General features: G+C 31.6%; 1 protein-coding gene across 2 annotated transcripts; it reads left to right on the forward strand.

The window, feature by feature from the left end:
* Positions 1–3,021: 3,021 nt before the first annotated feature.
* LOC140814207 (uncharacterized) lies at positions 3,022–5,584 on the forward strand. Of its 2 annotated transcripts, XM_073173122.1 has the most exons (5): positions 3,022–3,245; positions 3,356–4,399; positions 4,685–4,764; positions 4,870–5,134; positions 5,205–5,584. In XM_073173122.1, the coding sequence occupies exons 2-5, from the start codon at positions 3,652–3,654 to the stop codon at positions 5,465–5,467; spliced, it is 1,356 nt and encodes a 451-aa protein (XP_073029223.1). In that variant the 5' UTR covers positions 3,022–3,245; positions 3,356–3,651; the 3' UTR covers positions 5,468–5,584. The 2 variants fall into 2 exon arrangements, with proteins under 2 accessions (XP_073029223.1, XP_073029224.1); XM_073173123.1 differs by having other exon boundaries at positions 3,022–4,399.
* Positions 5,585–12,955: the final 7,371 nt, after the last annotated feature.

Raw genomic sequence — 12,955 nt, forward strand, 5'->3', positions numbered from 1 at the left:
CATGACCTTGATCTAATACCAATTGTAGGAACAAATACTTGCCTTTTTACTAAAATTTATTACTGTTGGTAAAATTTTAAATTCAATCTGAACATTATGGCCAAGATAATGGACACAACGGGTCTCCTTTCTCCATATGCGCCGAAGGTGCTCTTCCATGATCATATCAAAATAAACAATCATCCGAATTATATAGTTAGAAAATTTCCACTATTATGATCATCAAGTTTTTTCATTACTTCCACAAAACCCAAAATTACTTATAATTCTTATAATTCTCTTCAAAACATCTCTCCAAAATGTTTTTTTCTTTCTCATCGTTTTTATTAGAAGAATTAACTGTTTTTTTTTCCTCAAGCTTGTTTTGCATTGATTATTTCAATCAATTTAATTTGTGATATGATTTTGTGTTATTATGATATATTTAATTTTTATTAAAAACTGTATAAATAAATTTAAAATACAAATAATTGCAATGTTAAATATCACTCATGAGGTAAATCATTCAAAAAAAACATTTTGCTATTTTAAGCAATTTCCTATCTAAAATAATTAATAAAAAATACAATATTTAATTAGTTACTTTAATTTTTCTAAAAATAAAATTGGTTGAGTATTAAAAGTTATCCCTACAAAAAGATTTTTCAATGGACATTAAATTATCATTTAATAATTATATTTTTTTATCCTAAATGGCAAATGCATATTATTTCGAGATTACCTTAATTTGAAAGAATTAATGTATTGTAGTTTTCTTCCAAAACCATATGTATATTGTATATCTTGAATTGTCTTCTTAAACATTCAAATAAGAAAACTCAAGAAAATTAAAAGAGATAGATTCAAAAGAATTTCAAATGGACAGTAAATTACTCTCAATAAACATGTATACTACCCTCAATAATTAGAAATGTTGACACTCAATGCATGCAATTCGAGATTTTCATAATTTCAAAGAGTTAAAGGACGATATAATTATGCCAAAAACATCCAATGTATAATTTTTGTCCCTTGGGATGTCTTATTTGAATTTTAAATTATAAATAATGCAATATTTCATATTATATTAAAAACCAATTTTATTTTATTTATCTACTCCAAAATTGAATTCTGAAATGACTCATCTTTTCAGCACCATATCTGAGTTGAATCTTTCCAAGATGTAATGTTCGTTTAAATTTAGATTTGTTCGTTGTTATGAACTACCTACATATGGAAACAACGAAACATTAAGTTTGAAATCTAACTTTCATGATGGAGAAGTAAAAAAAATTTATTCTTCTATTTGTACAAAATTTTAATTATTACGTATTTACTAATGTGATAATTTTTTTCTATGTTACAAAGTTCATGGATACATGAAAGTATAAAATGTCTCGTAATGGAAATAATTAAACCAATTCTAAAGAAAGTATGCATTTTACTAGGAGACATATTATAAAATTTATTGGCATTGTTTTGGAATACACATAATAAATGTTAATAAAATAACTTTTTTTGTTTATACATAATTTATTTATAATCGCATATTTCATTTTTTAGGAATAATAGGTTGTTGTGTATATTATGAAGAGATTTTGTTGATAAAATCACAACCCATTTTAATAAAGATATTGATGGAACAATTATTGTTATCATTCAAATGTGTCAAACACGTGTCATGTCACAAAATTGTTTGTGAATGTAGATTTATATGAAATTATTGAATTTTTTAAAAAATTTTTTTCATTAATTTATTGAATTTGTTTTAAAAATATTTGTTATCACATATTAAAAAAATAATAATATATAGCTTATCAAAAATTAAAGAATTAAATATGTATTAAAGTTGGTAGTCGACATCAATACACTAAACATGATAAGCATAATGTAATTGTTGTAGGCTAACACAATCTAAAATTTTGATATATGATAATGATTCTTAGCCAAAAAAACTAATCAACATGCGTTGTATTTAAGTACTATTAGCGAAAAAATAGTTTTTATAATTATATTATTTTTTTCAATTTCATTGTCTATTAATTTTTTACTAATTTTTAATAATATCATCTCGTGCGTCGCACATGTTAAATACTAGTTAGATTTAAAAGTACATCTTAAAAATTGTTTGGCTGAAAAAACGCTCTTAAAAAGCCATTATAATACTATTTTGGTGCCAAACCTTTTATATACAAGAAGTATATATAACTTCTAACGAAAATATTTATGAATAAAAATATTATATAGTTAATTTCTTTTAACTCTTCACATATAAAAATATATTATTTAACAAAATTAAATTTTTTTAGTTAAATATTATTTGTGGAAATAAAAAATAAATTATACATTTACTAATATTTTAGATACCACATTTTAGTGCTGAAAGTTGAAAAGAGTGGAGGGTTATTATATTTTTGTTAACAAAGTATATGACAAAAACTTGTGTGAGACGGTGTCACGAGTTGTATTTTGTGAGATATATCTCTTATTTAGGTCATCTATGAAAAAATATTACTTTTTATGCTAAGAGTATTATTTTTTTTGAATATCGATAGGATTGTTCTATCTCACATATAAATATTGTGAGAACGTCTCACAAGAAACCTACTCAACATTTTAAACCCTATGTTTTTGTAATAAATTCATAGACCCTCTTAAAAATATTAGTATATAATTATAGCCTCCTTTGTTATATATAAAATAATTTTTTCATCATATAAATATATATATATATATATATATATATATATATATATATATATATATATATATATATATATGTGTTTCAAAATCTAATCAGTACATATGAATATAGATCACATTAAATTGTGGTATTTTATTTAATTTCTTTGATTATTTTATCAAAAATTTATATTAAATTAACTTACGAATCAATTTTGTTAGACAAATATTTTATCCCACCCGAGTCGTTATTTTGGTTCAAAGTATGAATCAATTGACCATTTTGTGAAACAATATCAGGCAATAGTACTCTGTAAAAAAAAATAAAAATAAAAATAAAATTGATTCTGTCCTAGTTGCGTGTGGATAGTACTATTTGTCCCACTCCAGCAGATGAGGAAGTACAACTGGGTTTCATATCTTCGGGGTCTGTCTGTCTATTGATTGGGAATAGACTCATTCAAGATTGACTTTTTATTGTTTCGGATCGGTTTTTTCTCGTGGGTTTTGATTGTTCTCAATTGGGTTCTCGTCATTCAAGTGTTTTGACTTTTAAATTTCAAGTCGTGGTGGCAGCTACGAAGGTAAATCCTTTGATTTTCTGCATTGAATTGCGTTGATGAAAGCTGAAGCATTTGGTTTCGTTAATTTTTCTGGTGAGCTGTAATGATCGATGACTTTGATTGTTGTTTAGGTTGCGAGTCATTTGGATTGTGGTTGATTCTTTTTCTGTTGAAGTGATGAATGATGATGCAAGTTTGGGGTTTGACTTGATCTTGGTATATGTTGGGGATTTATGGTTGTTTCTTCGATGATCTAAAGTTATTGTTCAGACATTTCATCCAGAAGTTGGTAGATTTTCTTGCTTGTTCAATTCATATTAATTGAACTTTGAAAATGGGGCGCCAAGGTTGAATAAGAAGAGTGCATTATTGGGATTCTTTGCTAGCGTTCCTGTATTTATCAATTAGTGATAATTTTTGAAAATTAATGGAGCTCAACTTTGTGAATGGAGAGGGTGAGGATCCAGATAGAGAACCACTAGCGGGCAGAAAAGTTGAAGAGAACCATTTTCACCTCTCCCGTTACCCCGGTGCTGTGAGACAAAAGGCTTATATATTTGATGGTGAAGGGAATTATTATAACAAGGATTGGGATCTTATGGAGGGTAGAGGCAAAGAATTCTGTTGGTATCACGTGGAGCTTCCAAAAGGAAACCAGAAACTTTCACAATCAGCACAATATCTTATTGACGTTCTTTGCCCGCCCCTGAAGCTTCAAGACATCCTCTCACTCGTTAGCAATGGACCCTTTTGTGGTTATGTTGATGGTGCTCTAGTGTTCCGAGTTAATTCACCTGGTCCTGCTTCTAGCAAATTTACGTTTAGAATTGCTGCAAGAGTTACGGAGCGTTCGATTATTACGGTGTCTTTGGGCCGTGTTCCGAGACTGGGATTCTCTCCAGCATATGAATCTTTGCTGTCGGAGATTCCGGTCGTGGAGAGTCTTGGTTATGAGAATACAGAGCAAAAGGATAGGGGTGGTGGGATTGTGATTCAAGAACATGTTCTTGATTTTCTTTTGACTATGAATCATTCGGAGGAAGCTGATAATCCAGTTCCTAGAAAAGTTTCAAATCTTGTTGTTCATATAATCGATACTCATGTGGATCAACTTCAAGATGTTGTTTCCGAGCTTGAGATTGACCTGAACTCGATCGAGTTTGAGCTGGACAGAGGTACATTTTGTTTCGAATGCAATATGTGTACTGATTGACGAAAATGCTGATCTTGGTCTGTCTTTTGAATCAGTAAGTTATGTCATGTTTTGTCAATCTTGTGCCGCCGGAGTATGTAGATGGAACTAGTTCTCGTGACTGCATTTGGAATTCGAGAAATAATGCTGAATAGAATTTTCAACTGCGCTTTTCTGAGCATAAGAAATAAGATGAAAATTTGATTTTCCTTTCGACTTTTTGAGTAACATTTCCTTTATAATACATAACCTTTTGATCTGGTTACAGGTGGTTTTGCTTTGAAGAAACAAATGTTAGATGACAGAAAATTTCCAAAATTGCATCTCGACTTGCAACGACTGTTGCAGGTTCTTAACATTTTGATAAATGGTCAAATGAAGTTAATAAAGAGCTAAATTCTGATTCATATTCTACTTTCATTGTGATTTTATCCATGTTTTACCAAACTACAGGTGATTGCACACGGGGAGCAAGTATTCCCTCGAGTTAAGGAGAAATGTTCATCAAAAGACTGGTTCGCCCACGAAGATGTAAACGCCTTAGAGGAGTTGATTGGACGGATAAGGAGACTGAAGGAGAACGTTGGGTTTATCGCGAATCGTGTCACAGCGATTCAAGCTGGCCTCGACAGCTGGCAATCCGAGCAAATAAACAGAAAACTATACTATCTTTCTTTCCTTTCCATCATATTTCTTCCATTATCAATAATCACTGGAGGTCAGTTATTCACCTAACTCTCCTTTGTATCTTCCACACCCCAGTAATTAGTTTCTCTTTATTTTCACAGTCTTTGGGATGAACGTGGGAGGAGTTCCTTGGACCGTGCAACGAGATCCAGCTTTGAAAGACGGTTTTCGCAACGTGATGTTTCTTTGTTTGACAATGCTAGTGATTGTTCTCTTGTGCTTCATTTTCCCAGCTATCTATGGCCGTATAACCGAGTGGCGTAGAAAGCAGGTCTTGAAAAGAAGTTATTCACTAAATAAGAAATCCTATATCAGGAGAACTGGGGTAGAAAGATCTGAAAAGGAAGGATACTTGCGGCTTTAGGCCTTGAATTCATCAGCCTTTGTTTTCTGGTAAATTTGTGTGCAGATAGCTTCTTGTTCCATTCTTTGTTCTTGAATTTCTTGTCATATTTTTTTATAAAAAGGTGATGTGAATCAATAGATCGATATCATGATACGATTACTTTCGAACCATCACGGCATATTGGAGTTGTTCGAGGACTAAAGGTTGAACTCCGAAGGAGTCGACTAAAGTATCATATTGATGTCCCGCGAGGTGTTCGAGTTTGGTATGAGACTAAAGAGTAATGAGTTTTATTCTCTCTGTCAACATCTTTTCGATAGAACCTATCATGTAACGATTTTTTAATGAAACATCAAACCTGAAGGTATGCACATCCATCTTTTCGATAGAACCTATCATGTAACGATTTTTTAATGAAACATCAAACCTGAAGGTATCCATCCAATGTGCATGCATGAAGAATACGTAGTGGTTGTGGTTCCAAAAAATATATGTATCGTAATGAGTTGTTTTTCTCAAGTTTCTGATATAACTTTAAATTAGGTTGAAATTGAATCATATAATTCCCATAGAGTTTAAATTTTTTTTAAATGAATTCGGATCCTAATAATTTCCTGATATTATGAAGTTTTCATAAATTTAATAATAATAATATTTTACTATTTTATTATTAAGGGTAATTTTTCAATAAATCCCCAAACTCTTGTTTTACTTGAACTTTAGTCCTTTGCCAATCAAAAGTTAGTTTAAGTTCCTTGACCTATTTTAAAAAATTCAAAATCATCTTAGAGTCTCTTTTTAGGCATGTGATGTTGTTACACATATCGAACATGCCTAAAGACATAAGGTTATGCCAGCTTTCCAGCCTAAATACCATATATATCACATCATGCTTCCGTAATATAAGCTAAACATTTTATCTCGTTGACTGGAATGTCGTCGGGTCATATCCACGTGTTGTATAGACTGGTCTTCATAGTGTAACCACAAAGTTGTAACAGACAGTTCTTGAAGTAGATCTCTTCAATAGCACTTAGCACAACCATGTATCGTTTTATATTTCAGAGTGTATAGTAAATAAGTTTAATTTGAAAATAATATATGAGAGGGTAGAAAGCCTTGATTATTTTATTCTAACATATAAAATATTAACATAATATTAACCTCCTATAGAGAAAGAGAAACTTGTTTATAGATGTATTGTTATTGAAATTACAATATACCTAAAAACTGAAAGAAAACATTACGAATTTTATTTAGAAAGAAAATGAAGATGTTGAATGATGTCTTTTTTTTTTTGCATTGGTATTTATAGAAGCCTTTCCAGATTTGAAACTCCTACTTCAAACTTGTGAATTGTTTTTCTTGCTAGTTGTGACCGATGACATCTTGTGATAGGCAGTCCTCTTAAACCACTAGTTATTGGTTCGTCCATTTGTGATGGTTGAGTGATCCATTCTTCACTATTGGAATGGTTGGATTTTTTTACTTTTGTCGGGGAATCTGTTGCTATCGTATGGTCCCCGATGAAAACACAACTTGTGTGGTCTTTTATCACTTGAACTTGTTTCTGCATTATGTTTTTGGTCAAATCTGGGCTGAAAACCATTCCCAAATTTCGAGTCTTTCTGTTTCGGGCATTTTGGGCAGATTTTTCCTGACCATCTTCCCACATGTGCCATATTGCAGAATTTCTGGCAAGTTTATTTACTCTCAGGTAGCTTGTTATTCCACATAAATTTCTTTTCTTTTCAAATGATTCTTATGCAAAACTTGTAGTTTTTCCTGTCATATTATTTAAAAAAAAATACTCATTTACAGAATTTTGATAAAACTTAAATGAAAACTTTACTTTGTCAATCTCTGTGAGACAGACCTATAATCCCATTCTCGTCGAATGGAGATATCGTTTTCAGTAAATGATGAAGCAATAGATGTTTCATTCTCTAGAGGATCCTTGATGAACTTTTGGATGTTCATATATGGTCTAATGAGATTGATGAAACGAAAAGCTTCGTGTGAGTTTTTTTCGTTGGTTTCGGCAGTGCATTGAAAAAATAGAGCTTGATCTATCTCATCTGGAAAAATAATCGTTGTTTGCCCACGTTTCATGAAAGCTTCCTGGATCCACTTTGGTAGTGCTGAGTCTGGGAAGTTGATGATTTAGTATAGACCGATGCATGGGTGATGTAGTATAGACCAATGCAAGAGCCCAAAATTCATATCATGTCTTGATCTCCCTTGTATATGAATTTGGTTCCATTCATACCCTCACAAACTTTCCTGCTATATCAACCTGTATTGTGGCCGGTTTGATTCCTATTCTAGTTTTTAATTTCTCCCAATTCTGTTGGTATATCTGAAATGGAGAAATTATAATTTCTTTAGGACCAAGCTTAGTTTTTCTCTTGTCAGTTTGAATTTTAAGGTTGATCTATCTTTCTATTTAATCTTTGAGGTGAAGGGTTTGACTTGATGACTCGAGATAAAGATCCGTAGCCTTAATTTTTGCTTGAACCAACTCATCTAAAGATGAACACTGTCTCTGATCGAATTACATGATATTTACAGACTTATACTCAGTTATTGACTTGTTGTAGCCTACCCGCAACTTCTGCATTTAGGACAAATTTGTTGAACTCGTTTTGAAGCATTTCAAGGTGTTCCCTAAAAGCCTATACATTTTTATGATGACATCGATATCAGCATTGTCCATATCTTGATAAAAAATCCACATAAATATTTTCATTAGATTTAATAATAACAATATCAAAAATATAATTTTGACATAAAACTTGTCATCTTAATAATCTTGTCCTTTCGGGTTTATATACAATTCTATTTTTCAAGAAAGCTTTTACATGTGTATTATCATTTATCAACTTTGAAAATAAATTTTTTAGTAAGTAAAAATATTGATCATTTCACAAAAGCCATTTTTAATGCATAAAATTCTTTTTCATCGATGTTTCATTTCATGACTTTTTCATCTGAAAATAATCTATTGTAATATATGCATCATTGTTCTCCTTTTGTGTGAGCTTTATAAGATTTCCTACTTACCAATGATGTAATGCCCAAGAAGTATAGAATTGATAAACCCAGATTATTAATCGTTATTAACGTGAGACTCGGAAGATATGAAAACGCATGACATGCAATGAGGGAAGAAAAGACATGAGAAAATAGGGTTTGCAAGACCGCACCCGCGCCCAGAACAGGAGTGCACCCGCGGTCATGCAATTGTGGATTTTTGTCAGAAAGGTCGAAGCATCACCGCACCTGCGGTTTCAGACAAGACCGCACCCGTGGTGCCCGGACAGAAAGTTGAGCATTTTGCCCGTAGCCACACCGCACCTGCGGTGCAAGATAGACCGCACCCGCGGTGGCAATCCCGTAGCATTACCGCACCCGCGGTATTGGAAGGACCGCACCCGCGGTCTGAGCTTTCGAGAAATGCCAGGATAGGCATTGCACGACCGCACCCGCGGTGCATGTCATGACCGCACCCGCGGTCATGCGTGTTGCTTGACAAATGCTGCCACGTCTCCTGCTGTTGCATGTAGTATATATAGGTGGGGCTCGTTCTTCTCTTCCTCAGAACAGCATAAATTCGAGAAAAGTTTAAGGAAAAAGGGTGAAAATCCTTACGCCTTTTGTGGAAGATCCGGGTATCAGAATTTGAATCTGAACGCAGATTCGTGCTCCTTCCTTCTATAGCTACGTAAGGACGTAAGTTTCGTTACGTTTTGAGATATTTTGAGAATATGATGTTGCTAGAATTGCATGTGATTCAGATATGGTGTTTCTACTACCGTAGACAATGTAGAATTGAAGACAGATTAAAGAACAGACTGTTTCTGTATTTGTTATGTTTTTCAGAGTTGATTTGACTGAGATTTCATATCAGAATTGTATTGTTATTGAGATTATGACTAGTATTGTTATTGATTATGAAGTCTGATATTATATTTATGATGTTTAGACTGACGGGGTATCAAGACTGTGTTGTTATGCCGTTTAAACATCAGTTGATTTAGATTGATCAGATTCAGATATGATGTCGATTAGATTGGGATATTATTGATATGACTCATATTGTATCTTGTTCAGACATTGATCAGATTGTATACTGAATTAAGTATTGATCAAACAGATTGTATATTGAGTTATTCACTAATACAATGTATTCGATATTGTCATTTCAGATTGATATGGACAGATTTGAATACAGATCATCGTCTTCGTCAGACCGGGACGACAAAGGTATAATTCATGTGATATTCGGTAAAAAAAAACTCAATTGAGATCACTACTTGAGTTGCCCAATAAATCACATACTATATTCTTGTTTATGTTTTATATGATTATGCTTTGTTTACTGATTGTATTCATGCATTTAAGTTAGGACAGTTTGGAGATCAGCCAGACTGCTAGACGTTCGGTGATATCACAGCTTAGGAGAAGATCACCTCTCCTATTGTAGATGTGGATACAGATCAGACCGAAGTCTAGGAATAAGACGTACAGTCACCCCGAGTGGTAGGGTAGGTGATAGATCGTCTTATTCACACCGGGATCCCTAGAGTTATAGATCGAGTCAAGTCTAGACATGATTTGATTAGGACTTCATGCTTATATGGATGTGGCTCCTAGATCATGGGACCCATCGTTATTGCTTCCAGTTGTGCTAGCATGTTTTTATGATTTAGATCGTTTATATGCATGGTTATCTGAATTGAGTTACATGCTGATTTGATTTATTTCATAGATTATGAAATATATTGGTTTATACAGGATCGCATGTTTTATGAATTAGTTTGTTTATATACATGCTTACCATGTTTTATACTGGGATTTATTCTCACCGGAGTTATCCGGCTGGTGTCTTGTTTGTATGTGTGCATGACATCAGGGGAGGCAGGATCGGGGTCACGAAGATGATGAGAGAAGACGAGTTTAGCGTGGTGATTCCGGACTTACAGTAGATTGGATTTTAATACTAGAATTTTAGTAGTGAACCTTAGATTAGAATGTTGTACATTATTGTATTTTTAATACTGAATTGTATTTTATATACAGACATGTATAGTATTTAGATTACATTACCTTCTGCAGTTATATAATTTAAAAAGAAAAATTTTAGACCCTGTTTATCAGAACAGATAATTAAATCCCAACGATGATTAAGAACTTGATTAGCGTCCGGGTCCCCACAAATGATCACTGATATCTATATATAATAACGAGTTATCTTCATCTTGAGGAATAAAAATTTTTGGTAGATTTTTTCAAATATCCTTTAGTTGGTCAAGTCTTTTTGTGTGTTCTTCTCTCCATGTAAATCTTGCATTTTCGAGTAATGAACCAAACATTTTCTTATAATTTACTAGGTTCTTAATGAACATTTTCCAAAAAAATTTTAACAACTCATCAGAAACTTTGAAATTGTTTTTTTTTAGTTCATCTGGAAAAATTCTGCACATTTTCTACTCTGTATTCTTGTAGAATTATTCATGACTCATCAATTTTTACTTCAAGGAATTCATTTTTTTTATAACAACGACTGCCCTTTTTTTTAGATAGGACCAGTCATTCATTTTTACAAAAATTAGAGAAAATTTCTATATATTTAATATATTCATCTATAATTTTATACATATTAAAATATCATTAATATAAACAAATATAAATTTAAAATAATATTTGAATAGATTATTTATATTTCTTTGAAGTATTTGGAGTACATTAGTTAATTCAATTGGTAATACTTTCAAATATAATGATAATGTGGTGTGGAGAAAACGTGAATTTCTTACTTTATTCTTCCATCCGAATATGAAAAAATCCAGATTTACAATCAAATTTAGAGAACATTTTTGCATTGTGCGTCCAACTAACTAAATGATATCTACTGGGTATAAATATCCAGAAAATACCATAATTTTATTTATTTCTTGATAGTTAGTTAATAACTTGAGTTTGTTCCTTTTGATCTCACCATCATTTCTTACCAGAAAATCTGGACTGTTGTATGATGATACTTCTACTTTTATAAAACTAATGTCCAAATATTTCTTGATAATAATTTGCGTATCCTTTTGATCAAGTATCTTCATCACGCTTACGTCTTACGAATTCATATTCTTTGTTTTCCTTGATTTTAAGGTTTGATCTATCTTTCTATTTAATATCTAAGGTGAAGGGTTTGACTTGGTGACTCGAGATAAAGATCTGTAGTCTTAATTTTGCCTTGGACCAACTCATCTAAAGATGTACCCTGCTTAGTACTTGTGCTAGGGGTACTTGAATCTATGCTCCACGTGTTGATATTTTTGCTCGAAAACTCTCATTTTGAGAATCCAGTGGTTTATCAATAGCCTGGAGGATAAATTTTGCGATACAAACTACAACTGAGTATAAGTCTGTAAATATTCTGTAATTTGATCAGAGACAATGCTCTTATTGACTTGTTGTAGCCTACCCACAATTTTTGCATTTAGGACAAGTTTGTTAAACTCGTTTTGAAGCATTTCAAGGTGTTCCCTAAAAGCCTGTGCATTTTCAAGATGACATCGACATCACCGTTGTCCATATCTTGTTAAGAAATCCACATTAATATTTTCATGAGATTTAATAAAAACAGTATCAAAAATATAATTTTGACATAAAACTCGTCATCTTAATAATCTTGTCTTCTCGGGTTTATATTCAATTCTATTTTTCAAGAAAGCTTTTACATGTGTATTATCAACTTTGAAAGTAAATTTCTTAGTAAGTAAAAATAGTGATCATTTCTCAAAAGCCATTTTTAATGCATAAAATTCTTTTTCGTCGATGTGTCATCTTATGACTTTTGTATCTGAAAATAATCTATTGTAATATATGCATCATTGTTCTCCTTTTGTGTGAGCTTTATAAGATTTCCTGGTCACAAATGAATGAATGATCGCGGACATCTATATATAATACAAAGTCATTTTCGTATTGAGGAACAACAATTTTTGGAAGATTTTTTCAAATATCCTTTAGTTGGCCAAGTTTGTTTGTGTGTTCTTCTCTCCATGTAAATCTTGCATTTTCTCGTAATGAACCAAAAATGTTCTTGTAATTTACTAGGTTCTTAATGAACATTCCAAAAAATTTAACAACTCATCAGAAACTTTGAAATTGTTTCTTTTTTTTAGTTCATCTGGAAAAATTCTGCACATTTTATAACTTTGTATTCTTGTAGAATTATTCGTGACTCATCAATTTTTACTCCAAGGAATTCAATTTTTTTTATAACAATGACTGCTTTTTTTTTTATATAGGACCAATTATTCATTTTTACAAACATAAGAGAAAATTTCTATATATTTAATATATTCATCTATATTTTTAGACATATTAAAATATCATTAATATAAACAAATATAAATTTAAAATAATATTTGAATAGATTATTTATATTTCTTTGAAGTATTTGGAGTACATTAACAATTGGTAATACTTTCAAATATAATG

This window comes from Primulina eburnea, chromosome 15, assembly GCF_022965805.1.
Source record: "Primulina eburnea isolate SZY01 chromosome 15, ASM2296580v1, whole genome shotgun sequence".
In the NCBI taxonomy this organism is placed as follows: domain Eukaryota; kingdom Viridiplantae; phylum Streptophyta; class Magnoliopsida; order Lamiales; family Gesneriaceae; genus Primulina; species Primulina eburnea.